Source organism: Lissotriton helveticus, chromosome 4_2 (assembly GCF_964261635.1).
Source record: "Lissotriton helveticus chromosome 4_2, aLisHel1.1, whole genome shotgun sequence".
NCBI lineage: Eukaryota > Metazoa > Chordata > Amphibia > Caudata > Salamandridae > Lissotriton > Lissotriton helveticus.
In genome coordinates this window covers 63,792,693-63,819,031 of record NC_136064.1, presented here as the reverse complement: position 1 = coordinate 63,819,031, position 26,339 = coordinate 63,792,693, and the positions used below count along the sequence as shown (strand labels likewise).

Here is a 26,339-nt window from a genome sequence, read left to right as displayed (position 1 = left end):
AAATTGCCCAAAATTCTGCTTTCCGCAACTTCGTGAAATTTTTGCTTGTTCGCATTCTCAGAATGCATGTTTGCGAGGTATTCCCCCCCGAGCACGCAAACAGCGATTGCGAACAGTAAAACAGCATTGCAAACAAGCAATTCCGCGTGTTCGCAGAATTTCTGCTTGTTCTCGGAGATTTTTTACCGGTTAGCGGAGATTTGCGTAACGTGGTTATGCAAATTCCGCCCACCCCTAGTTTGGGCTCCATGTCGGAAGCCGTGAACAGAGTGAAGAAGGGGGTAGCGGCGTAGCGCTTATTTGCGGATCCACTCTTCACTCACTTTAACAAGTCAATGCGAATCTTCTTGGCGGGGTCTAGCGGCAAGTGGAACCACTGCTAATACATTTCTGGATCGAGTCTGGCACCTACGGATATCCTGAAGGTGAGAAATATGTGCTTAGAGCACCCACCACAAACAGCATTACGAAGGTAAGTAACTTGTTGTCGTCTTTCATTTCTTTTCTATCAGCGTGTCCATTGTCATTGATTCACTTAGAGAGAAACAAGCACATCCGGGCTCAGTTCACCCCATTTCTGTTTCTCTCATCTCGCTGTATGTTTCTTCTCCTTTCACTCTTTCTCTCTCCCAGTCACTCTGACTCTCTCTTTCAATGTACTTCTCTCATCACTTTCTGTGTGTGTCTCTCTTTCCCTCTACTGGTCTCTACTTATTTCTCAGCTGTCTGTTTACCTGCCTGCCTCTTCCTTCATCTGGCTCCCCTTCTTCTCATCTCTCTATTGCCCCACCCCCCTCTCTCTACTGGCCTCTGCTTCTCTCTCACCCTTTTCTCTATTTAACTCCCGCTCTCTTCATCTTCCTCAACGTATCTCTCTTTTACCTGTCTCGTTGTAGCTCTTGTTCTGTACTTCTCTCTCTAAACTCTTATCTTGATACTCGCTCTTCATTTCTTGATTCTGTCTCTCTCTGTCCCTCTCTCCCTGTCGCTCTCCTCTCTCTTCTCTGTTTCTGACCCAACACATACAGAAAACCCTGAGATTTCTTCACATCCTTGAAATCTTAAATTGATGGCAAATGAAAGGGAGTTTTTGCAGACAACGGGGTAGTTTCCTCGCAGATAAGATGTTGTTTCTTGGCCTCCGTTGCTTCCTGTGAACTCTACATTTAGGAAACCTCTTTCTATCGTGGTGATTTCCTTTATCTGACACAGCAGAAACGTGCTCCTTCCAGACCTGCTGCTTCCTCTCCTCCCTCTTGTGAATCTGAGCTCTCAGCTGATGTTTACACCGCAGTTATGAGCTTGGCATATACCAGAGATGGGCTGTGTGCTCCTCAGTGCCCTCTCTTGTGACGTCATCAAGGGGACAGGTGACCCCTGATCACCGTCCTCATTCCTGTGAATAGCGTTAGAGCGTGTTGTGGCATTCTTGGTGAGCCGGTTTATAAACATCTGTTGACAACGACAGAGCCTGATGTTACATCTTCGGTGGGCAGGTGTATCAGGGCATCAATAGAGCCAGGTGTCGGAGCTGTGGTGGTACTGGATGGCGCCACCTTCTGGTGGCAGCGATAGAGAGGTCCTCGTAGCTATGGTGGTACAGGATAGTGTCAGCATCTCTTGGCAACAGTAGAGCATGTTTTGGGGCCGTGGTGGTACGGTGTAGTGTCAACGTCTGGTAGCAATGATGCAGGCTGGTGTCAATCTGTGGTGGCGTGGCATTTGCCAACCCCTTATGGAATGCCTTCACTTGCCAAAGACGTGAGATTACAGGATAGCGTTTGACTGCGGGTCTGTATCGTGTGATGAGGTGTACACTGGAGCAGAAATGTGGTGCGGGAGGGGATGTAATTATATGGTAAAGCTGGCACCTGACGGAGATGGGTGGGTGGGCGAGTGCAGTGGGACATCTCCAGAGCGGAAAGTGTAAGGATTACAGCGGTGAGGGAAAAAGACACCGTAACGCAGTACCATGTTTTGGGGGGATGAAATAAGTGACACAGCAGAATACAGTTTGGGGGTGAAGGTGGCAGAGGTGGTCTAGGATCATTTTTAGGGGAATGGAAGTGGGGACACAGACTGCGGGATCGGTTAAATTGTGCACCACGGGATTGTATCTTGGTGAATGGAAGTGGAGTTGTGTGGCAGATTTACATAGGATAAATGTGGCAGAGCAGAATAAGAGTGTTCCTTATGGAACTAAAGTGGTAACGCTTGGCTGGGATGGGTATCATGAACGGGCTACATCGACATCAGATTGTGTGTTAGCGCATGGAAGTGGTGACGCTTGTGTGGGACGGGTATCATGAACGGGGTACAGCAGCATCAGATTGTGTGTTAGCGCATGGAAGTGTTGACGCTTGGGTGGGATGGGTATCATGAACGGGGTACAGCAGCATCAGATTGTGTGTTAGCGCATGGAAGTGGTGACGCTTGTGTGGGATGGGTATCATGAACGGGGTACAGCAGCATCAGATTGTGTGTTAGCGCATGGAAGTGTTGACGCTTGGGTGGGATGGGTATCATGAACGGGGTACAGCAGCATCAGATTGTGTGTTAGCGCATGGAAGTGTTGACGCTTGGGTGGTATAGGTATCATGAAAGGGGTACAGCAGCCTCAGATTGTGTGTTAGCGCATGGAATTGGTGACGCTTGTGTGGGATGGGTATCATGAACGGGGTACAGCAGCATCAGATTGTGTGTTAGCGCATGGAAGTGGTGACGCTTGTGTGGGATGGGTATCATGAACGGGGTACAGTCGCATCAGATTGTGTGTTAGCGCATGGAAGTGTTGACGCTTGGGTGGGATGGGTATCATGAACGGGGTACAGCAGCATCAGATTGTGTGTTAGCGCATGGAAGTGTTGACGCTTGGGTGGTATAGGTATCATGAAAGGGGTACAGCAGCCTCAGATTGTGTGTTAGCGCATGGAAGTGTTGACGCTTGGGTGGTATAGGTATCATGAAAGGGGTACAGCAGCCTCAGATTGTGTGTTAGCGGATGGAATTGGTGACGCTTGTGTGGGATGGGTATCATGAACGGGGTACAGCAGCATCAGATTGTGTGTTAGCGCATGGAAGTGGTGACGCTTGGGTGGGATGGGTATCATGAACGGGGTACAGCAGCATCAGATTGTGTGTTAGCGCATGGAAGTGGTGACGCTTGTGTGGGATGGGTATCATGAACGGGGTACAGCAGCATCAGATTGTGTGTTAGCGCATGGAAGTGTTGACGCTTGGGTGGGATGGGTATCATGAACGGGGTACAGCAGCATCAGATTGTGTGTTAGCGCATGGAAGTGTTGACACTTGGGTGGTATAGGTATCATGAAAGGGGTACAGCAGCCTCAGATTGTGTGTTAGCGCATGGAATTGGTGACGCTTGTGTGGGATGGGTATCATGAACGGGGTACAGCAGCATCAGATTGTGTGTTAGCGCATGGAAGTGGTGACGCTTGGGTGGGATGGGTATCATGAACGGGGTACAGCAGCATCAGATTGTGTGTTAGCGCATGGAAGTGTTGACGCTTGGGTGGTATAGGTATCATGAAAGGGGTACAGCTGCCTCAGATTGTGTGTTAGCGCATGGAAGTGTTGACGCTTGGGTGGTATAGGTATCATGAAAGGGGTACAGCAGCATCAGATTGTGTGTTAGCGCATGGAATTGGTGATGCTTGGGTGGGATGGGTATCATGAACGGGGTACAGCAGTATCAGATTGTGTGTTAGTGAATGGAAGTGGTGACGCTTGGGTAGGATGGGTATCGTGAACGGGGTACAGCAGCATCAGATTGTGTGTTAGCGCATGGAAGTGTTGACGCTTGGGTGGTATAGGTATCATGAAAGGGGTACAGCTGCCTCAGATTGTGTGTTAGCGCATGGAAGTGTTGACGCTTGGGTGGTGTAGGTATCATGAAAGGGGTACAGCTGCCTCAGATTGTGTGTTAGCGCATGGAAGTGTTGACGCTTGGGTGGTATAGGTATCATGAAAGGGGTACAGCAGCATCAGATTGTGTGTTAGCGCATGGAATTGGTGATGCTTGGGTGGGATGGGTATCATGAACGGGGTTCAGCAGTATCAGATTGTGTGTTAGTGAATGGAAGTGGTGACGCTTGGGTAGGATGGGTATCGTGAACGGGATACAGCAGTTATCAGATTGTGTGTTAGCGCATGGAATTGGTGACACATGGATGGGAGTGGTATCTGGAACGGGGTACAGCAGCCTCAGATTGTGTGTCGGCGTATGGAAGTGGTGATACTTTTGTGAAAAGAGTGTCATGAATGGGGTACAGCAACCTCAGATCGTGCGTTAGTGCATGGACGTGGCGGCGCTTGGGTGGGATGGGTATTGTGAATGGGGTACATCAGCATCATATTGTGTGTTAGCGTATGGACGTGGTGTTGCATGACGGGCTTGGATATGACAACTGAGCCACAGCAAAATAAGGTTGCATGTCAGAGAATGGAGCTGGTGACACTACAGAACATAGGATAGGGTAAAGGAGGCAGAGCAGCCATGTGTTGTGTCTTGTAAACGGAGTTTGTGGTGCATGACGTACATGGGCAGGTTTAGGGGTGGGACAGCAGCACAGGATGTATGTTAGCTATTAAAAGTGGTGACGCGTGGCTGATTTGCGTAGTTATAGGTGCAGATCAGCATAGGCTTGTGTGTTAGTTGAAATGTTAACGCCTTGGATAAGATAATTGTGGCACAGCAGACGAGTATTGCATCTTAGTGAATAGAAGTCGAGACACATTGTAGAATTCAGCTTTGTTAAAGGAGAAGGAGCAGCATAGTGTTGTGTTTCAGGTAACGCGAGTGTCGACATAGCAAGTCAACCCTCCTTCTAACCAGCCCCATACCCACTGGAAATATGAAATCATGGGCAATCCCGAGATACACCTAGAGGGCCTGGGCTGCCAGTAGGCCAGCCCTCCCATCAGCCTCGTGCCCAATTGAAACTCTCGTGAAGAGGCTTGAGATACTTCACTCTAGGTTGGGTGCTGCCATCTGTGAGGGATCATGAGGCAAAGACGAAGTATCCCAGGCATCCCCGCTTTGTATACCCATTGCCTTTCCCTGCTGAATACCACAGCAGGGGAAACAACCATAAAGCAGACATTTGGTGGCAGTGGGGTTGTAGAGGAAGCAGCTGAGACACCCAGATGGTCAACTTCCTTCACGATGAGTGATTCATTCCACACCTCTGCTATTTGCGGGGTGCTTTTATCAAGATGCACGCTGGGTATCGGTGATAGAAGATTGGATTGAATGGTTGATGGATGGTGTAGATTCACCTAGGCCTGCAGCCTGAGAAGATGACCATCAGCCCCAAGGGACAATGACTGGGAGGGGGGAGAAGACCACCAGCAGATGGAGAAACCGATCAGCAACACAAGGGAAAGAGATATAAGGGGCACACATGAGGGGGGTATAAAGACTAGAAGGGAAGGGTGCTGTCAGGGGCCCGAAAGAGCTTTGATAAAGGGGAGGTGACATCAGGGGCAGAAAGAGGGGGGTGATCTGGAGCTGAAGGGGTGGAAGATATCAGGGGCACAAAAGAGAAATGAGGGACAGAGGGGTATGGTGTTATCATGGGCACAAAGGAGGAATGATGGACAGAGGGGTCCAATGGTATCAGGGACACAAAGAAGGGGTGATAAAGAGCAGATGGAAGGCGAATCAGGGCAGACGGGGAAGGTAGTATCCAAGGTATCAGGTAAGGGGATACCAAGGGCAGAAGGAGGTGACCATATCAGAGGCAGAGGGTGCAGGTGTTCAAGGGCTGGAGGGGAACGTGATTGGAAGACGAGAAGGAAGGTATCAGGGTCAAAGGGTGAGTAAAAGACTGAACTTTTAAGACTCACAATCTGATACAGGTGGTGTCTTCTTCTCTCCTAGATCTACCACAGCCCCATCACGAAGAGCGAAGAGAGTAAGTATCCTGTTTGTGTCTGTCGCTGATTGCGCCTTCTTGAAAATATACACCCTGTAGTACAAAGAAGCCTCCCCCGAGACATCTGCACCCTCTGAGCACCGAAGAGCCCTTCACCACACACACGTTGGAGCTGCGGGTCTTCTCCTTCTCATGAAGGACCCGCTGACTTTTAACTGAACCAATTCTAAGCAAAAGCTTCTAAGCAACGGCTGTTCTAGTCTGTAAAGGAGAACTATTGTGTGAAAATACACAACAATCCACTCAAATTCGTCTCACATTGCCTGGGGCATTTGTTAAGGCTTCGAGATCCTCCGGAGGATGTAAATTAGTGAAACTTGTCTGGGATCTCTTCCTGGAATCTGCTGTCAGACCTGGCGGGGCTTCCAGCTTCTCCAGGCCATAAGGATAAAGTACTGGAGGGCCCTGCACACTCAACATCTGTCAGAATTGGACATCCCTGAATCCTATCTTTGTTTGTTTTGTGGTTACACTCTGCTGCTTTCAAGTTTACATTAGGGGTAGGCGAAGTCTAAATCTCATCTGCAAAGTTGGGCGATATTCATAGACTTCCTACTCCACAATTGATGCATTTTGCTGATATTTTTTAAGTGGAAAGCCTGGTTTTGTATAGTTATTTTTCCTTGCAGTTTAACCTTCTCTGATCATTTTTACCAGGTCACGCTGACGTGGGGTCACGCCCTTGTGGCAGCTGCTATAAATTCCCTTCACTCCCATAGTCAGCATTGATGGTTGGGTCTTGACTTGCAAATAGCTCAGGGCACTCCTAGATGAGAGGAAAACTTCTTAGAAGATTGTTCTGCAAGGAGCATCCGCTTCCCCTCTCCAAGACGTGAACCTCTAGTACTTCAGGTTGTTAAGTTAGTGTAAATGGAGCGCGAGTGTAACCCAAGGTAAGGCTGGAACAGCAGCCATAGATGTGCCCAAAATGCTTCAGATTGGGTAAAGAATTTGCTGATGCTCACCTGGCGAGAACAATTCAGAAAAGGGAGTAGTGATGAACAGAGTGTCTGAATTAAGCAGACCACTCTTACCCAGTCCAAAGATCAGGGCTTGATCCATCACCGTTATTTAGCTCACTGCCCCATCCCAGCTCAGAACCTGGCTATATGCAAATTAGTCTGTCCCTGGCCCAGTGCATCATGGGAACAGGGCAGACCAAACTACCAAGCCAATTCTTCACCAGAAAGGATACAAGCTACCGGGGACCGGTTTCTGGCATTTCAGCCTCGTCGGCCCGGCTTGCTTGAATCCTGATGGAGCAGTGAGCAAGGGACTCATGTCTGAGTATACCCTGCCACACCTATAGTGGCCAAAAACGATTCAGAAAAGGGGGTGGTGATGAACAGAGTGTCTGAATTAAGCAGACCACTCTTACCCAGTCCAAAGATCAGGGCTTGATCCATCACCGTTATTTAGCTCACTGCCCCATCCCAGCTCAGAACCTGGCTATATGCAAATTAGTCTGTCCCTGGCCCAGTGCATCATGGGAACAGGGCAGACCAAACTACCAAGCCAATTCTTCACCAGAAAGGATACAAGCTACCGGGGACCGGTTTCTGGCATTTCAGCCTCGTCGGCCCGGCTTGCTTGAATCCTGATGGAGCAGTGAGCAAGGGACTCATGTCTGAGTATACCCTGCCACACCTATAGTGGCCAAAAACGATTCAGAAAAGGGGGTGGTGATGAACAGAGTGTCTGAATTAAGCAGACCACTCTTACCCAGTCCAAAGATCAGGGCTTGATCCATCACCGTTATTTAGCTCACTGCCCCATCCCAGCTCAGAACCTGGCTATATGCAAATTAGTCTGTCCCTGGCCCAGTGCATCATGGGAACAGGGCAGACCAAACTACCAAGCCAATTCTTCACCAGAAAGGATACAAGCTACCGGGGACCGGTTTCTGGCATTTCAGCCTCGTCGGCCCGGCTTGCTTGAATCCTGATGGAGCAGTGAGCAAGGGACTCATGTCTGAGTATACCCTGCCACACCTATAGTGGCCAAAAACGATTCAGAAAAGGGGGTGGTGATGAACAGAGTGTCTGAATTAAGCAGACCACTCTTACCCAGTCCAAAGATCAGGGCTTGTTCCATCACCGTTATTTAGCTCACTGCCCCATCCCAGCTCAGAACCTGGCTATATGCAAATTAGTCTGTCCCTGGCCCAGTGCATCATGGGAACAGGGCAGACCAAACTACCAAGCCAATTCTTCACCAGAAAGGATACAAGCTACCGGGGACCGGTTTCTGGCATTTCAGCCTCGTCGGCCCGGCTTGCTTGAATCCTGATGGAGCAGTGAGCAAGGGACTCATGTCTGAGTATACCCTGCCACACCTATAGTGGCCAAAAACGATTCAGAAAAGGGGGTGGTGATGAACAGAGTGTCTGAATTAAGCAGACCACTCTTACCCAGTCCAAAGATCAGGGCTTGATCCATCACCGTTATTTAGCTCACTGCCCCATCCCAGCTCAGAACCTGGCTATATGCAAATTAGTCTGTCCCTGGCCCAGTGCATCATGGGAACAGGGCAGACCAAACTACCAAGCCAATTCTTCACCAGAAAGGATACAAGCTACCGGGGACCGGTTTCTGGCATTTCAGCCTCGTCGGCCCGGCTTGCTTGAATCCTGATGGAGCAGTGAGCAAGGGACTCATGTCTGAGTATACCCTGCCACACCTATAGTGGCCAAAAACGATTCAGAAAAGGGGGTGGTGATGAACAGAGTGTCTGAATTAAGCAGACCACTCTTACCCAGTCCAAAGATCAGGGCTTGATCCATCACCGTTATTTAGCTCACTGCCCCATCCCAGCTCAGAACCTGGCGAGAACATGCATCCAATTATAGTTGGCAACACCATGCTGGGGAGTGGCTCTTGTTGGCACATGAAGGGATGCCTACCCATAATGCACATGGAGGGGCAGTACTATTTTCTGTTGAACACCAGCTTAAACCTAGTACTAACCAAGACTGTCATCAGTACCTTTGAAGACGCCCTTAAGGCTAGCTGCCATACCGAGGGTCTTACACGAAGCTCCCTTTAATTCAGATGGCGCAAACGACCTGAGTCATCGGCCCTTTCAGAATCATGAGATTTGCTTAAATGTGGTGTTTACATCCATGGGGACTCTCCAAGTGGTATATTGAGGTTGTTGGTGATATACTGGGGGCAATTTGGGACCAGAAGTACCGATTCTGCTGGTAATTTCTCCTTTATCGGGGGACCCCACAATCTCACTTCTAATCCTCATCACTCTCCCCTAAATAATTGGTACTCCAGGAGGGGATTGGAGGGCATAGTTACTGGGGGAAGGTCCTAACAAAGCCTAATGTGTTATTAGTCTGGACAGAAGAGAGCACGCTGTTCTTTGCGACATCCCAAAAAACCTTTCTTACCCTGAAGTGATGGGCAGTTGGGTCGTGGACGCAGTATGAGTAGTAATTCCATTACATCTGTTATTATCTGAAATAAATGACTTTTGCAGATACAGACATATGCATGCGGAAGCTTGCAGCTTTCATCCTCACAGGGGAGAGGCCTCAGTACCCATAGGCTGTGCAGGATTTGTAAGACACCATTAAGGTTTTCAAATGTCTTCTCGGGTCAGTGCTGCAGGGGACGATGCCGCAGCCCTCTGTGTCGTGGTGGGCCAGCCCAAGGCATGGGAGACTAGAGGGGGATCTACTGCTTCCAGAGCGGGAGGAAGTATTGCATGTGGTGACAGTTTGCAAGAAGGTAGATACTCAGGCTGTGGTTGGGTGGTCCAAATAACCATGACCTACTAGGTAACCGGTACTCCTCAATATGTGGTAAATCAAGGACTCGACACAAACAGCAGGTCTCTGAGTGACACTTACTTGAATTAGCACCTAAATGAGAATGGTGCCAGAGCTTCATATTCACTCACTCATTCACTCATCCACTGATACGTCCTCTCAGTGAGTTAAGCACCCACTCCAGGTATCTCTCTGTAATCTATATGACACTCATGTGGTCACTGTAGACGTTTGTGAGCGATGACAGCTTGTACTAGGCTTTCCTGCTGGATCTGTTCTGTGAGGAATGGAAGATTACACTTGCTGCCATCTATGAGCGGGAGGCTTGCTTTGCTGTTGTCGTGTTCCTGATCTGTGAGGAAGCAAAGCTTGCATTGCTGCTGATTGGTTTACCTGGCCAGTGAGGGGGAAAGTGCTTGCCGCTTGCGTTGCTGCCCTAGACGTACAGATCCTCTGAAGGGTCTCCCTTGGGTTTCTGGAGTTGTTCTCCCAACAGTTGTATTAAATTGAGTGCAGAATGCTAAACACCTTTGTGGATCATAGAGTTGACTCGAACAGAGTTGGCACTCGTCACACGTGCAGGTCTTAAAGCGTGGGCAGGGGCATGCTCTAACATTGGAGATTGTTGTCTTAGCGGTGCGAGTCTGATCACTAGGGCTAATGGTGCTTCCTTCTCTGGTAGATTACCCAGTCCTTAACAGCTGCAGCATTGTCCCTTGATCTGTTTAATGTGGCTTTTCATTTGGCCTCATTTTTCCTTTTGCAGTGGAGCTGAACGAACTGGGATTCAAGTTTGTGCGGAAGTGCATCAATGCTGTTGAGACGAAAGGTAAGATGGCGCCCGTCAACTCTTGTTGGGACGCTCACAGAAGGGTAGTATACAACGGACACCCATCACAGCTATTCTGTGCCTCTCAGAAGCAGCAGTGGAAGTGCATTAAGGTAATGCATGGGAAATGTGATCCTAAGGATCAGGGGGGGTTGAGGTAGAGAATGTTCAGGGGGGTCAAAGACATTTATCAAAAGAACTAAATATTCTATAACTGTTTTGTTTGTTTTCTGTCTAGTGCACATACTTTAAATGAAAGTTAAACTAATCAGGGGAAAAACACTCTTTGACTTAACCTCGGTTAGTTAAGGTGATCACTGCTGAGGGTGTGTGTTTGTGTGTGTGTGTGTGGGTGTACACATCTTTTACTGAATCACTTCAGTGTGCTCTCAAACTAGATGGTAAAGGAAAATGAGGCATAGAGAAGTCAAGCAAGGATCTGTGAATTACACAATTTAATCATTTGGGAAATCCGTGATTCGTGTGTGCCATGTCAAAGCACCTCCACTTTCACAATTTGATTTCTGTTTCTGCGCAGGTATCACTTCAGAAGGGGTCTACAGGACGGTGGGCAGCAACATCCAAGTGCAGAAGCTCCTCAACACCTTCTTCGGTAAGAGCCAGAGTTGACAAGGGCAGGGGTGGAGGGTAATTGCGAGGCGATGTGATTGCGAGGCGATGTGAAGGGGAGCGTCATTGAAATTGCAGTTATTCTCTTGTCTTGACTTGGATCTAAAAGTTTCTCTAACAAACATACTCTGTGCAGCCTATGGCAGGCAGTTGGTGACAGGTGATGCACAGTATGGAAACAAAACATGTGGCGTTAGAGGATTAGTTACATAGGATTTTGAACAGTAAAAAGCAAAGAGAACATACATAAAAGTCTCGGCTACTTCATGCAATGAATGATGTTCAAGCTCACCAATACTGTACGGTGCTGAGCGTGGCGTGTATATTTGCCTTTCAGTACTTAGGGCTATATGTACGACGAGTTTTAGCAGTCGCAAATGGAGAATCAGGCTGTTTGAGACCACTAAAGAACCTTTTGGCATGTACTTACCCTATTTTGCGAGCTTGTAATCTATTACAGACTCGCAAAATAGGGTTTGTGAGTCGCTATTAGGAAGGGTAGTGTCAAGGGTGTCCCTTCCTAATAGTGAGTCGCAGGGGGATGTATGAATGTTTTGTGACCGGAATGCAGTCGCAAAACATTTGCAGTTTACTGCCTACTTCAAGTAGGTTGTAAACCAGTCGCAAACGGGGAGGGGGTCCAGGTGCCCATTGTGAATGGTAGCAAGAACGTTTTATGAAAGCAGACAGTGGACCCAAGGACCACTACCTACTCTTAAAAAATAAAACACTTCATTTTGTTTTTGAAACGCATCCCATTTTCCTTTAAGGAAAATGGGCTGCATTTAAAAAAATGCTTTATTTAAAATCAAACGCAGACATTGTGGTCTGCTCTCCCCTCTGCTCTCCCCAGTAGGCTACCATTCCTGTGTCTTTAGTGATTCCCAATGGGTTGCAAATTGGATCTACCTCATGATTATTGATGAGGTAGGTCAATTGCAACCACATTGGGAAGCACAAAATGTGTCTGAGACACAGTAGTACATCACATTTTGCGAGTTCCTAATTGCGAGTCTCAAACAATCGCAGTTAGGAACTTGCAAAAAGACTCGGCCGTACATGTGGCCTATAGTTCTTGAGGATGATGATAAATGAGGTCAAGAGTGATGGACACACCCGTTCCATTGAAGGGACCATGGGTGTTAGGGATAGCCCACTGTAGCTACCCCAGGCTTGCAGTTCCTTACCCCAGAACTGTATTAATCTTTGGGCAGGGAGTCTGTGCTTATGAATCTATGGATAGGGAGACTGTGCTGTACTAATCTTTGGGTAGGGAGGCTGGACTGTATGAATCTATGGATAGGGAGACTGTGCTGTACTAATCTTTGGGTAGGGAGGCTGGACTGTATGAATCTATGGATAGGGAGACTGTGCTGTACTAATCTTTGGGTAGGGAGGCTGGACTGTATGAATCTTTGGGCAGGGAGTCTGTGCTTATGAACCTATGGATAGGGAGACTGTGCTGTACTAATCTTTGGGTAGGGAGGCTGGACTGTATGAATCTTTGGGCAGGGAGTCTGTGCTTATGAATCTATGGATAGGGAGACTGTGCTGTACTAATCTTTGGGTAGGGAGGCTGGACTGTATGAATCTTTGGGCAGGGAGTCTGTGCTTATGAATCTATGGATAGGGAGACTGTGCTGTACTAATCTTTGGGTAGGGAGGCTGGACTGTATGAATCTATGGATAGGGAGACTGTGCTGTACTAATCTTTGGGTAGGGAGGCTGGACTGTATGAATCTTTGGGTAGGGAGGCTGGACTGTATGAATCTTTGGGTAGGGAGGCTGTTCTGTATTAATCTTTGGGTAGGAAGGATGTACTGTACGAAACATTGAGTAGGGAGGCTGGACATGCAAATCTTTAGATGGGGAGCCTGTACTTGCAAATCTTTGGGTAGGTAGGATGTACTGTACGACTTTTTGGGTAGGTAGGCTGGCTGTACTGTATGAAACTTTGGGTAGGGAGGCTGCACTTACGAATCTTTGGGTAGGGAGGCTGAACTGTAGGAATCTTTGGGTGGGAAGCTGAACTGTAGGAATCTTTGGGTATGGAGGCTGAGCTGTACGAATGTTTAAGTAGGTACACTGTACTGTATTAAACGCTAGATAGGGTGGCTGAACTGTATGAATATTTGGGTAGGGAGTCTGAACTGTGTGAATCTTTGGGTAGGGAGACTGAACTGTATGAATCTTTGGGTAGAGAGGCTGTACTGTTCAAAACTTTGGGTAGGAAGGATCTACTGTACCTACCTTTGGGTAGGGAAGGTGTACTGTAAGAAACTTTGGGTAGAGAGTCTGAATTGTATGAATCTTTCGGTACGGAGGCTGCACTGTACTTATCTTTGGGGATTGAGGCTGTTCTGTTTGTATCTTTGGGTAGGGAGGTTGAACTGTACTAATGTTTGGGTAGAGAGACTGAACTGTACAAAGGTTTGGGTAAGGAGGCTGAAGTGTATGAATCTTTGGGTAGAGAGGCTGTACTGTTCAGAACTTTGTGTAGGAAGGATGTACTGTACCTACCTCTGGGTAGGGAAGGTGTACTGTAAGAAATTTTGGGTAGATAGTCTGAATTGTATGAATCTTTCGGTAGGGAGACTGTAATGTACTTATCTTTGGGTATTGAGGCTGTTCTGTTCGTATCTTTGGGTAGGGAGGTTGAACTGTACGAATCTTTGGGTACAGAGACTGAACTGTACAAAGGTTTGGGTAAGGAGGCTGAACTGTTCGAATCATTGGGTAGGGAGGCTGTACAATACTAATCTTTGGGTATGGAGGCTGAGCTGTACGAATGTTTAAGTAGGTACGCTGTACTATATTAAACGCTAGATAGGGTGGCTGAACTGTATGAATATTTGGGTAGAGAGGCTGTACTGTTCAAAACCTTGGGTAGGAAGGATGTACTGTACCTACCTTTGGGTAGGGCTGGTGTACTGTAAGAAACTTTGGGTTGAGAGTCTGAATTGTATGAATCTTTCGGTACGGAGGCTGGACTGTACTTATCTTTGGGTATTGAGGCTGTTCTGTTCGTATCTTTGGGTAGGGAGGCTGAACTGTACGAATCTTTGGGTACAGAGACTGAACTGTACAAAGGTTTGGGTAAGGAGGCTGAACTGTTCGAATCATTGGGTAGGGAGGCTGTACAATACTAATCTTTGGGTAGGGAGGCTGTACAATACTAATCTTTGGGTAGGGAGGCTGTACAATACTAATCTTTGGGTAGGGAGGCTGTACAATACTAATCTTTGGGTAGGGAGGCTGTATTGTACTAATCTTTGGGTAGTGAGGCTCAACTGTATGTATCTTTGGGTAGTGAGTCTGTACTGTATGAAACGTTGGTCAGAGAGGCTGTGCTGTATAAGCATTTGTGTGGAGAGGCTGAATTCCTGGAGACTTTGGGTGGGAAGGTTGAGCTCTAGGAGCCTTTTGGTGGGAAGGCTGAGCTCTGGGAGCCCTTGGGTGGGGAGGCTGAGCTCTAGGAGCCCTTGGGTGGGGAGGCTGAGCTCTAGGAGCCCTTGGGTAGGGAGGCTGTGCTCTAGGAGCACTTGGTAGGGAGGCTGAGCTCTAGGAGCCTTTGTGTGGGTAGGCTGAGCGCTAGGATCCCTTGGGTAGAGAGGCTGAGCTCTAGGAGCCCTTGGGTAGGAATGCTGAGCTCTAGGAGCCTTTGGGTGGGGAGGCTGTGCTCTATGAGCCCTTGGGTGGGGAGACTGAGTTCTAGGAGCCCTTGGGTGGGTAGGCTGAGCTCCAGGAGCCCTTGGGTAGGGATGCTGAGCTCTAGGAGCCCTTGGGTAGGGAAGCTGAGCTCTAGGAGCCTTTGTGTGGGTAGGCTGAGCTCTAGGATCCCTTGGGTAGGGATGCTGAGCTCTGGGAGCCCTTGGGTGGGGAGGCTGAGCTCTAGGAGCCCTTGGGTGGGGAGGCTGAGCTCTAGGAGCCCTTGGGTAGGGAGGCTGAGCTCTAGGAGCCCTTGGGTAGGAATGCTGAGCTCTAGGAGCCTTTGGGTGGGGAGGCTGTGCTCTAGGAGCCTTTGGGTGGGGAGGCTGAGCTCTAGGAGCCCTTGGGTGGAGAGACTGAGTTCTAGGAGCCCTTGGGTGGGTAGGCTGAGCTCCAGGAGCCCTTGGGTAGGGATGCTGAGCTCTAGGAGCCTTTGTGTGGGTAGGCTGAGCTCTAGGATCCCTTGGGTAGGGATGCTGAGCTCTAGGAGCCATTGGGTGGGGAGGCAGAGCTCTAGGAGCCCTTGGGTGGGGAGGCTGAGCTCTAGGAGCCCTTGGGTAGGGAAGCTGAGCTCTAGGAGCCCTTGGGTATTTAGGCTGAGCTCCAGGAGCCTTTGTGTGGGTAGGCTGCGCTCTAGTAGCCCTTGGGTAGGGATGCTGAGCTCTAGGAGCTCTTGGGTAGGGAGGCTGAGCTATAGGAGCCTTTGTGTGGGTAGGCTGAGCTCTAGGAGCTCTTGGGTAGGGAGGCTGAGCTATAGGAGCCTTTGTGTGGGAAGGCTGAGCTCTAGGAGCCCTTGGGTAGGGAGGCTGAGCTCTAGGAGCCTTTGGGTGGGGAGACTGTGCTCTAGGAGCCCTTGGGTGGGGAGGCTGAGCTCTAGGAGCCTTTGTGTGAGGAGACTGTACTCTAGGAGCCTTTGTGTGAGGAGACTGTACTCTAGGAGCCCGTGGGTGGGTAGGCTGAGCTCCAGGAGCCCTTGGGTAGGGATGCTGAGCTCTAGGAGCCTTTGTGTGGGTAGGCTGAGCTCTAGGATCCCTTGGGTAGGGATGCTGAGCTCTAGGAGCCATTGGGTGGGGAGGCAGAGCTCTAGGAGCCCTTGGGCGGGGAGGCTGAGCTCTAGGAGCCCTTGGGTAGGGAAGCTGAGCTCTAGGAGCCGTTGGGGGGAGGCTGAGTTCTAGGAGCCCTTGGGTAGGGAGGCTGTGCTCTAGGAGCCCTTGGGTAGGGATGCTGAGCTCTAGGAGCCATTGGGTGGGGAGGCAGAGCTCTAGGAGCCCTTGGGCGGGGAGGCTGAGCTCTAGGAGCCCTTGGGTAGGGAAGCTGAGCTCTAGGAGCCGTTGGGGGGAGGCTGAGTTCTAGGAGCCCTTGGGTAGGGAGGCTGTGCTCTAGGAGCACTTGGTAGGGAGGCTGAGCTCTAGGAGCCTTTGTGTGGGTAGGCTGAGCGCTAGGATCCCTTGGGTAGAGAGGCTGAGCTCTAGGAGCCCTTGGGTAGGAATGCTGAGCTCTAGGAGCCTTTGGGTGGGGAGGCTGTGCTCTATGAGCCCTTGGGTGGGGAGACTGAGTTCTAGGAGCCCTTGGGTGGGTAGGCTGAGCTCCAGGAGCCCTTGGGTAGGGATGCTGAGCTCTAGGAGCCCTTGGGTAGGGAAGCTGAGCTCTAGGAGCCTTTGTGTGGGTAGGCTGAGCTCTAGGATCCCTTGGGTAGGGATGCTGAGCTCTGGGAGCCCTTGGGTGGGGAGGCTGAGCTCTAGGAGCCCTTGGGTGGGGAGGCTGAGCTCTAGGAGCCCTTGGGTAGGGAGGCTGAGCTCTAGGAGCCCTTGGGTAGGAATGCTGAGCTCTAGGAGCCTTTGGGTGGGGAGGCTGTGCTCTAGGAGCCTTTGGGTGGGGAGGCTGAGCTCTAGGAGCCCTTGGGTGGAGAGACTGAGTTCTAGGAGCCCTTGGGTGGGTAGGCTGAGCTCCAGGAGCCCTTGGGTAGGGATGCTGAGCTCTAGGAGCCTTTGTGTGGGTAGGCTGAGCTCTAGGATCCCTTGGGTAGGGATGCTGAGCTCTAGGAGCCATTGGGTGGGGAGGCAGAGCTCTAGGAGCCCTTGGGTGGGGAGGCTGAGCTCTAGGAGCCCTTGGGTAGGGAAGCTGAGCTCTAGGAGCCCTTGGGTATTTAGGCTGAGCTCCAGGAGCCTTTGTGTGGGTAGGCTGCGCTCTAGTAGCCCTTGGGTAGGGATGCTGAGCTCTAGGAGCTCTTGGGTAGGGAGGCTGAGCTATAGGAGCCTTTGTGTGGGTAGGCTGAGCTCTAGGAGCTCTTGGGTAGGGAGGCTGAGCTATAGGAGCCTTTGTGTGGGAAGGCTGAGCTCTAGGAGCCCTTGGGTAGGGAGGCTGAGCTCTAGGAGCCTTTGGGTGGGGAGACTGTGCTCTAGGAGCCCTTGGGTGGGGAGGCTGAGCTCTAGGAGCCTTTGTGTGAGGAGACTGTACTCTAGGAGCCTTTGTGTGAGGAGACTGTACTCTAGGAGCCCGTGGGTGGGTAGGCTGAGCTCCAGGAGCCCTTGGGTAGGGATGCTGAGCTCTAGGAGCCTTTGTGTGGGTAGGCTGAGCTCTAGGATCCCTTGGGTAGGGATGCTGAGCTCTAGGAGCCATTGGGTGGGGAGGCAGAGCTCTAGGAGCCCTTGGGCGGGGAGGCTGAGCTCTAGGAGCCCTTGGGTAGGGAAGCTGAGCTCTAGGAGCCCTTGGGTATTTAGGCTGAGCTCCAGGAGCCTTTGTGTGGGTAGGCTGCGCTCTAGTAGCCCTTGGGTAGGGATGCTGAGCTCTAGGAGCTCTTGGGTAGGGAGGCTGAGCTATAGGAGCCTTTGTGTGGGTAGGCTGAGCTCTAGGAGCTCTTGGGTAGGGAGGCTGAGCTATAGGAGCCTTTGTGTGGGAAGGCTGAGCTCTAGGAGCCCTTGGGTGGGGAGACTGAGCTCTAGGAGCCTTTGTGTGAGGAGACTGTACTCTAGGAGCCCGTGGGTGGGGAGGCTGAGCTCCAGGAGCCCTTAGGTTGGTAGGCTGAGCTCTAGGAGCACCCTCGGTGGGGAAGCAGAGCTCTAGGAGCACTTGGGTGGGTAGGCTGAGCTCCAGGAGCCCTTGGGTAGGAATGCTGAGCTCTAGGAGCCCTTGGGTAGGGAGGCTGAGCTCTAGGAGCCCTTGGGTAGGGAGGCTGAGCTCTATGAGCCTTTGTGTGGGTAGGCTGAGCTCTAGGAGCCCTTGGGTAGGGAGGCTGAGCTCTAGGAGCCCTTGGGTAGGGAAGCTGAGCTCTAGGAGCTCTTGGGTAGGGAGGCTGAGCTCTAGGAGCCCTTGGGTAGGGAAGCTGAGCTCTAGGAGCCTTTGGGTAGGGAGACTGAGCTCTAGGAGCCCTTGGGTAGGGAAGCTGAGCTCTAGGAGCCTTTGGGTGGGGAGGCTGAGCTCTAGGAGCCTTTGGGTGGGGAGACTGTGCTCTAGGAGCCTTTGTGTGGTGAGGCTGTGCTCTAGGAGCCCTTGGGTAGGGAAGCTGAGCTCTAGGAGCCTTTGGGTGAGGAGACTGTACTCTAGGAGCCCGTGGGTGGGGAGGCTGTGCTCTAGGAGCCCTTGGGTGGGGAGGCTGAGCTCTAGGAGCCCTTGGGTAGGGAAGCTGAGCTCTAGGAGCCCTTGGGTTGGGAGGCTGAGCCGTTGGGGGGAGGCTGAGTTCTAGGAGCCCTTGGGTAGGGAGGCTGTGCTCTAGGAGCCCTTGGGTGGGGAGGCTGTGCTCTAGGAGCCCTTGGGTGGGGAGGCTGTGCTCTAGGAGCCCTTGGGTGGGGAGGCTGAGCTCTAGGAGCCTTTGTGTGAGGAGACTGTACTCTAGGAGCCCGTGGGTGGGGAGGCTGTGCTCTAGGAGCCCTTGGGTGGGGAGGCTGAGCTCCAGGAGCCCTTAGGTTGGTAGGCTGAGCTCTAGGAGCACCCTCGGCGGGGAAGCAGAGCTCTAGGAGCACTTGGGTGGGGAGGCTCTATTGTACGAGCCTTCTGGTGGCATAGCTCATTTCTCTTCTCAGAGTTGAATTGTGTTTTCAGAAGGAGCCCGGGGAGTGAAAACTTCGAAGATTCTTTAAGGTCTAATTCATGTCATGGTTCTCTGTAAATCCGTTCAGTAGTTTTCGAGCAATGAGCTTTTAAAGATTCAGGATTCCTCTGCGGGTTCGTGAGTCCGCGCAGACTCCCCAAATCTATTTAAAAACACAAAGGCACACCATTGGACTAGCGAGCTTTTTCTCCCGCCGTTGTCAGTTGCGATTCACAAATCAGTCACTTTCTGATTGTCTGGCAATCGCAGAAAAATGTGTGTTGCTGCCTTCTTTAGCCACAACACTGTATTGAGCTCCATGTTTGGAAAAAGAAACAGAATAGGAATATATTAAAGAGGTGCAAGTGTATGGGATTTGCCCAGACAGTCCCAGTTTTTCGCCAGCTGTCCCGGCAGATTACAGGAAATTAAGCCAATGTCCCGGTTTTTACAGAGGGTCGGCTGAAGGTAAGAGGTATCTTTTTATGTTTTGCAAAGAAGGGATAGTTAGGAGCTGTCCTAAGAAAGCAATTTACCAACAGGCATGCTTCTGGCTTTAAAAAACTACATTTTATTGATGTTCTTACTGCCTCTCTGTAATTCTCTGCTAAGGAGCTTCTTTGCGCTGGCTTGAAATAAAATTGTAGTCCTTCTTCTATTTTTGGGAAATGTCCCTGCTTTTGGCTTGAAAAGGCTGGTCACCTTATGCAAGTGTAAGTTATTACATGTGTCCATGGAAGTGATGTAGTACGTAGTTATTTAGTTTCCTTTAGTGAACAGATGCTGACACCTTGTGGTCACTTTGCAGAAGGCATCTATATTGAAGTTGGGTGCAAAAAGCCTGGGCTGTAATACATTTTTTGAATCCACACGTATTTTTGGGGGGGGGAAGCGAACACTGGTCTGCTTGACTATACCTATTTCGAAACACTACATGTATTTAATGTAATAAATACCTAGAAACATTCTCTCATATGGATCTCAAAGATCACAATAGCAGTTTAGGATATGGCTGATTATTGTTATGTAAGGTTCCACGGCCGGGGCGGAGAATGAGTACAGACAAGAGGTGGAAATAGGTACAAGCTACATAATCATACATTTTAAACTCAAGTCAAGTTGTCTTCATTCGATCTTCCGAGGACAGACCATAAAAGATGCACACAATAATAAGTAAAAAAAAAAGACAAACTACTTTACAGTCAACACATGTTAAAAGATAGCAGCCACAATAAAAAAAAAGATATATATATATATATAAACACAAATGTCTTGATATACGATGAATAAAATAACAAGGCAAATAGCTAATTTAGCAGCAGATAAAGTGACAGTGCATTAAAATACACTAGAATACTTTATGTGACCATAGTTTAGTGGAAGTTACTATCAGTAATAGACATTTAAAAAGACATTTCAAATACAATGACTGCTGAAGTCACTAAAATGCATTTTTTATGAGAAGAGCAAGCTCTTTCTCTTAGCTAAAGTGCACTTCAGAAAACTTGCAACTACAAAGCAGACATTACAATCATTAAGTTGCTGTAGATATTAAAAGGTTGCTTTACAAGTGGAAAATGTATATGTCTGCACAGTAGCAATAGTAAACACTTCCTAGTAAAAGGGAGATAAAATTGGCAGAAAAAGACAAAATGTAAAATAGTTTGGCTCGATTGCTCATCACATGGACAGATGGCAACAGATTCAGGAGAGTACTGACCTAGAGGGAAACAAATCATCCAACAAAACGACCCCAACCTGAATCTTGTCAGAAGGTTTCTTTCATAGACATTGGTCACATATAAAAGATACAGAGCAATTGTTGGGGTCGCTTGAATGAGGCAATAATCTCTAACTGAGGGTTTGATCACTTCCGATAGTTCTCTGGAGGTTTGTTTGTGCTTACAAAAAGTATCCATAACCCACTTTCTGTCCCCTTTTTCAGTTTACTCTGGGTGCTCAAACAATGAGGTACAACCAATTGCCAAAAAGCAAGTTTTAATTTATTGAAGCCAAGGGATGCTCAGGCCATAGGTGCAATTTAGGCAATCTCTAATTACAGCCCGATTAAAATCAGCTTCTTTGTTAGACCAAATTGAACACCAGAGGGCTAATGGGGCAGCATTAATTGTATCTTGGACATAGTCAATGCCTAGCTCCAAATGGAGGGAAAAATGTGGAGATGAGCAGGGAGCCCCTAAAACACAGCGGCAGAATATGTTCTTCTCTATCTAGAATGCATGAGCATCCCTACAGCCCTAGATACCCATTCCAAATGTTAGAATCGGCAGGCATTTGCAATTGTAAATCTCTAGTATTGGAGCAATGGGCTTTTTACCAATAGACATTGCAAGCGAGAGAGTAGTGCCTACAGCTGATGTTTATCGGGTTATTCTATTTTTTACACCAGTAAGCCACAAACAACCTTTGTCGAACTCTAGGCCTAAGTAAGGGAAGGAACTGACCCTCTCAAGAGATTTACCTCTATGTTTATACTACAGGTTTTAGTATTTTTTGGGCCGCATATCGTTGTAAAAGTTTTCTTGTAGTTTGGCTACAAACCCAAGTCCTTCATAAAACTGACATAAATAACAATGAGGTTTTTAAAACCAATAGCAGTCCTCGCCAGGAGGACTGCATCGTCCGAATATAGCAGAGCGGGCACAGCCTTATTCTCCACACGTGGGACATCAGTCCCAACAGAGACTAATGTATTCTCCAGATTGTTTGTGTAGAGAAGGAAAAGGATTGGGGCAAGGACGCAGCCTTGGCGCACTCCGTGCTTGATGCTGAATGGCTACGTGTATTCGCCAGCACCTCAAAACCTAACTGAAGCAGAAAGGTCATGATGGAGATGCCTTAGGAATGTTACCAGACCCACATCAACTCCCATGCTCTCTAGAATATCCCACAACTTTGAGCGGGAGACATAATCAAATGCACTTGACAGGTCCGTAAATGACAGATGGGTGGAAGCACCCTTAGCATATTTGTATTTTGCCACAATGAGAGATTGAGGCACTGTTCAATTGTTCTTAGCCCCTTTCTGAACCCATACTGGCTAGGAGCAAGTATGCTGTTGGCATTAATACAGTCCAGTAAGCGGTCCAATATGACTCTCCCATCAATTTTAACTGAGGACTCCAAAAGGGATTTATTTATTTATTTAAAACATTTGTAAAGCGCGAACGAAGGCCCGAGGGCATCTCGGCGCTAGAGAACTGCTGTGTTTAACCCAGGGAGGCAGAAAGTACGAAGGTCAAAAGGGATCAGAGGTTAAAAAGCCAAGTTTTAAGGTTTTTTCGAAAGGACCAGAGGGAAGTGCTGGTCTTAATTGAATATGGGAGTGTGTTCCACAATTTCGGTGCAGCTACTAGGAACCGCCTGTCACCCCAATTAATAGTTTTGGTTCGGGGGACCGCCAGATCAGATGAATTGGAGGAGCGCAGTGTTCTAGAAGGGCAGTAGGGAATCAAATTTTGAGTAAAGAACACTGGTCCGGCATTGTGTAAGGCCTTGTATGTCAAACACAGTGCCTTGAACTTTATCCTCTTTTTCACTGGGAGCCAGTGAAGGCGCTTTAGAGTTGGTGAGACCGAATGGTATTTAGGGATTTGCCCTAGGAGCCTTGCAGCGGCATTCTGGATAGCCTGCATTTTAGCTAGCACTCTCTCCTGGGCACCTAGAAACAGGGCGTTACAATAATCCAGGGTAGAGAGAACCAGGGCGCTTACCAATGTTTTGGCATGATGTTCAGGTAAAAATGGCAGAATTTTTTTTATAAGCCGGAGTTTGTAGAAGGCAGAGGAAGAGATCTGGTTGGCATGAGGCAGGAAGTTCAAACGATTGTCGAACAGTACACCCAGGTTCCTAACCTTGTCAACCGGGTCTGGAGGCTGGCCCATAGACGACGGCCACCATAAGGAGGACCAGTCTGGGGAGAGATTGCCGAAAATTACAACCTCTGATTTTTCAGAGTTCAATTTCAGGCAATTATGGGCCATCCAGCTGCCTATTGCCTGCATGCCTTGTTTAAGCATGTTGGCTTTTTGTGGCCCATCGTTCTTGACAGCTAGGATCAGTTGGGTGTCATCTGCGTAGGACGTTAGGCTCATCCCAAATGCCCTGATGACTTTGGCAAGGTCCGACACATAAATGTTAAAGAGTGTCGGACTGAGGGATGAGCCCTGGGGAACTCCACATGGTAATGACAATGGGGAGGACTCGAAAGGTCCCACAGTGACAACCTGGGTCCTGTTAGCCAGGAAGGAGGCAATGCGATTTTTGGCGTTGCCTCGGAAACCTATACTCTCGACACGGTCGACCAGAGTGGTATGGTCGACCGTGTCGAAGGCCGCCGATAGGTCCAGTAGAATCAGAATGGCAGAGCCTCCCGCATCCCGGATGGATCTAATATCATCTGCCGCCTTAACCAGAGCGGTCTCGGTTCCGTGACATCGGCGGAAACCAAACTGCGATTCGTCGAGCCTTTTGTTCTCCTCGATAAAGAGGGAGAGTTGAGTGTTCATAATTTTTTCCACCACTTTCGCTAAAAGTGGCAGACTGGCAATGGGCCGGTAACTTTTGGGTTCTTCTTTATCAAGGGAAGGTTTCTTCAGAAGTGGTTTTATAAGTGTTTTCTTTAAGGTGTCCGGGTAGATGCCTGTGGAAAACATGGAGTTGCAAATCTCAGTTATAGATGGGAGAACTGTGTCCATAATTGGCCGCATAACCTTCAAAGGCCCATGGGTCCAAGGCTGACCCCGATTTAATAGAGGATATGATATTAAGTACCTGTGAACAGCTCACCTCTCTAAACTGCTGAAAAGTTGGTCCTTCAAGCTGGGTAAAGGCCTCGTGGGGACTGATGGCAGTATTGGCAAAGTTTCGATAAATATCATCCACTTTGCTGAAAAAAAATCTAGACAAGGTGTCACAGAGGGCTTGGGAGGGGGGGGTGTAAGATCAACAGAAGAGCCAGCTAACTGTCTGGTAGTCTCGAATAGACATTTATTTGAGTTATGTGCATTTTCTATTTTGTGACAGTAATATCTTTTCTTGGCGTCTATAATGAGATTTTTATATGTTGTTACCGACTCTTTGTAGAGGGATTTGGATTCCTGGGAATAGTCTTTCCGCCAGTGTCTCTCTCTGTTCCGGCACTGTTGTTTTTGTGTGCGTAGTTCGTCCGTGTACCATGGGGCCGAAGGGGTAGCTCTATTGCGTGACCGCTGCTTGACTTGAACCAGATCTCTGGCTGCTGAACTGACCCAGTGGTAGAATTGAGAGGTAGCTGTATTAGGGTCAGTGGATAACAACGGAGTGGTATCTGTGAGCAGATTTTTTAAGGTACATTCATCTATGTTATCCCATGCCAGGTATGATTGACGAAGGTTACAGTTGGATTTATTGATCGGGAGATCATGAGTTTGTAGCAATGAAAGAATAAGATGGTGGTCAGACCATGTTAGAGGCAGTATTTTTGTAACTTGAAAGCCAGTGGCATTGGAAAAAATGCCATCTAATATATGACCTCCTTCATGCGTGGGGGCATGAACCAAAGTGGCCAGGCCAAAGGTAGATAAGTCGGCTAATAGCGTGGCTGTGTCAGGATTATCATGGACATCGAAATGAAAGTTAAAATCACCTAAAATTGTGAAAGGGGTATCTAATGCAGATACTTCCAGAAATGACCTAAAGGCGCCAATAAAGTCACTTCTAGGCCCTGGGGGGCGGTAAAGAAGAATCCCTTTAAAGGTATAAGATGGAGACATTTTAATAGAAAACTCAATGGCTTCACACGAGGTCTGTGCAATAATGGTGAACCTTACAGTGTAGGTATCACGGGCGATAATGGCGATGCCACCTCCCTTTTTCTTGATTTGCCTATCTAATCTGTGGGTGGTATACCCCATCGGAACTGCTATGACCAAGTCCGGGTCGGATGCTGGGCCCATCCACGTTTCAGTCATGAACAGGAGATCTATTTTGTGGTCATGAATCAACTCATGAATGTCTTGGCTATGCTTGCCAAGCGAGCGGACATTTGTGAGTGCTATCGTGTGTGTTTTCATGGTGTGCAGTTTACTTTCGGAGGGTTTATGGATAGCGGGGATCATAGTATGACAGCCCGAGCAGTAAGTTACAGGGCTAGTGAGCAGGGAGATCGGGTGGGAGATAGCACAGGTTTCACTAGTCAAGGGGCGATAGCGCAGAAGCTGGGCGGCAGAGTAATAAATGCGAGGAGACTGGTCAGGCGGGCCAGGGGGGGTGGCCCTAGGCCCGGGCCAGGCGCGGACGGGCGCAGACGGGCTTGCCTTTGGCGCGCCGTCGGCGCGGTCGGGTAGGCCCTTTGTTTATATACATGGTAGTGGGCGGAGGAGGGTGGGAGGGGCGCCGAGCTCGCCGGCCAGCCTGCCCTTTCCAAGATGGCCCCTGAAGTTATGACTGGGGTTTCCCAGCGCCAGGAAAAATCGGCGTGGTGCAAAAAATAAGCCTCGGCGAAGTGGTCTCGTCACGAGGTGGGCACAGTATTTAACAATGTTTAAAATCACAATGCTAAAATATCATACAATTTTTAAAAACGAAGAGCAAGATTATTATTTCAATCTACTCGTAAATATGGCAGGGTGCAAGGAACACAGACAACCTCCGGCTTTCCGCCTCAGAGGGATCACATGCAGCAGAATCACATGGAGCACAAAAGACTTGCCCTTAAATAACCAGGGAGGGCGGGAGGGGCGCCGAGCTCGCCGGCCAGCCTGCCCTTTCCAAGATGGCCCCTGAAGTTATGACTGGGGTTTCCCAGCGCCAGGAAAAATCGGCGTGGTGCAAAAAATAAGCCTCGGCGAAGTGGTCTCATCACGAGGTGGGCACAGTATTTAACAATGTTTAAAATCACAATGCTAAAATATCATACAATTTTTAAAAACGAAGAGCAAGATTATTATTTCAATCTACTCGTAAATATGGCAGGGTGCAAGGAACACAGACAACCTCCGGCTTTCCGCCTCAGAGGGATCACATGCAGCAGAATCACATGGAGCACAAAAGACTTGCCCTTAAATAACCAGGGAGGGCGGGAGGGGCGCCGAGCTCGCCGGCCAGCCTGCCCTTTCCAAGATGGCCCCTGAAGTTATGACTGGGGTTTCCCAGCGCCAGGAAAAATCGGCGTGGTGCAAAAAATAAGCCTCGGCGAAGTGGTCTCGTCACGAGGTGGGCACAGTATTTAACAATGTTTAAAATCACAATGCTAAAATATCATACAATTTTTAAAAACGAAGAGCAAGATTATTATTTCAATCTACTCGTAAATATGGCAGGGTGCAAGGAGCACAGGCAACCTCCGGCTTTCCGCCTCAGAGGGATCACATGCAGCAGAATCACATGGAGCACAAAAGACTTGCCCTT

The 26,339-nt window shown here is 49.0% G+C and overlaps 1 protein-coding gene across 3 annotated transcripts in view; it reads left to right on the top strand.

The window, feature by feature from the left end:
* OPHN1 (oligophrenin 1) overlaps nucleotides 1-26,339 on the top strand; it is a 683,898-nt gene that overhangs the window by 440,307 nt on the left and 217,252 nt on the right. For all 3 annotated transcript variants that reach the window (XM_078640140.1, XM_078640141.1, XM_078640142.1), the window contains exons 12-14: nucleotides 5,903-5,936; nucleotides 10,502-10,564; nucleotides 11,103-11,177. In XM_078640140.1, coding sequence (XP_078496266.1) covers nucleotides 5,903-5,936; nucleotides 10,502-10,564; nucleotides 11,103-11,177 — 172 coding nt within the window. The remainder of the gene's footprint in view (nucleotides 1-5,902; nucleotides 5,937-10,501; nucleotides 10,565-11,102; nucleotides 11,178-26,339) is intronic.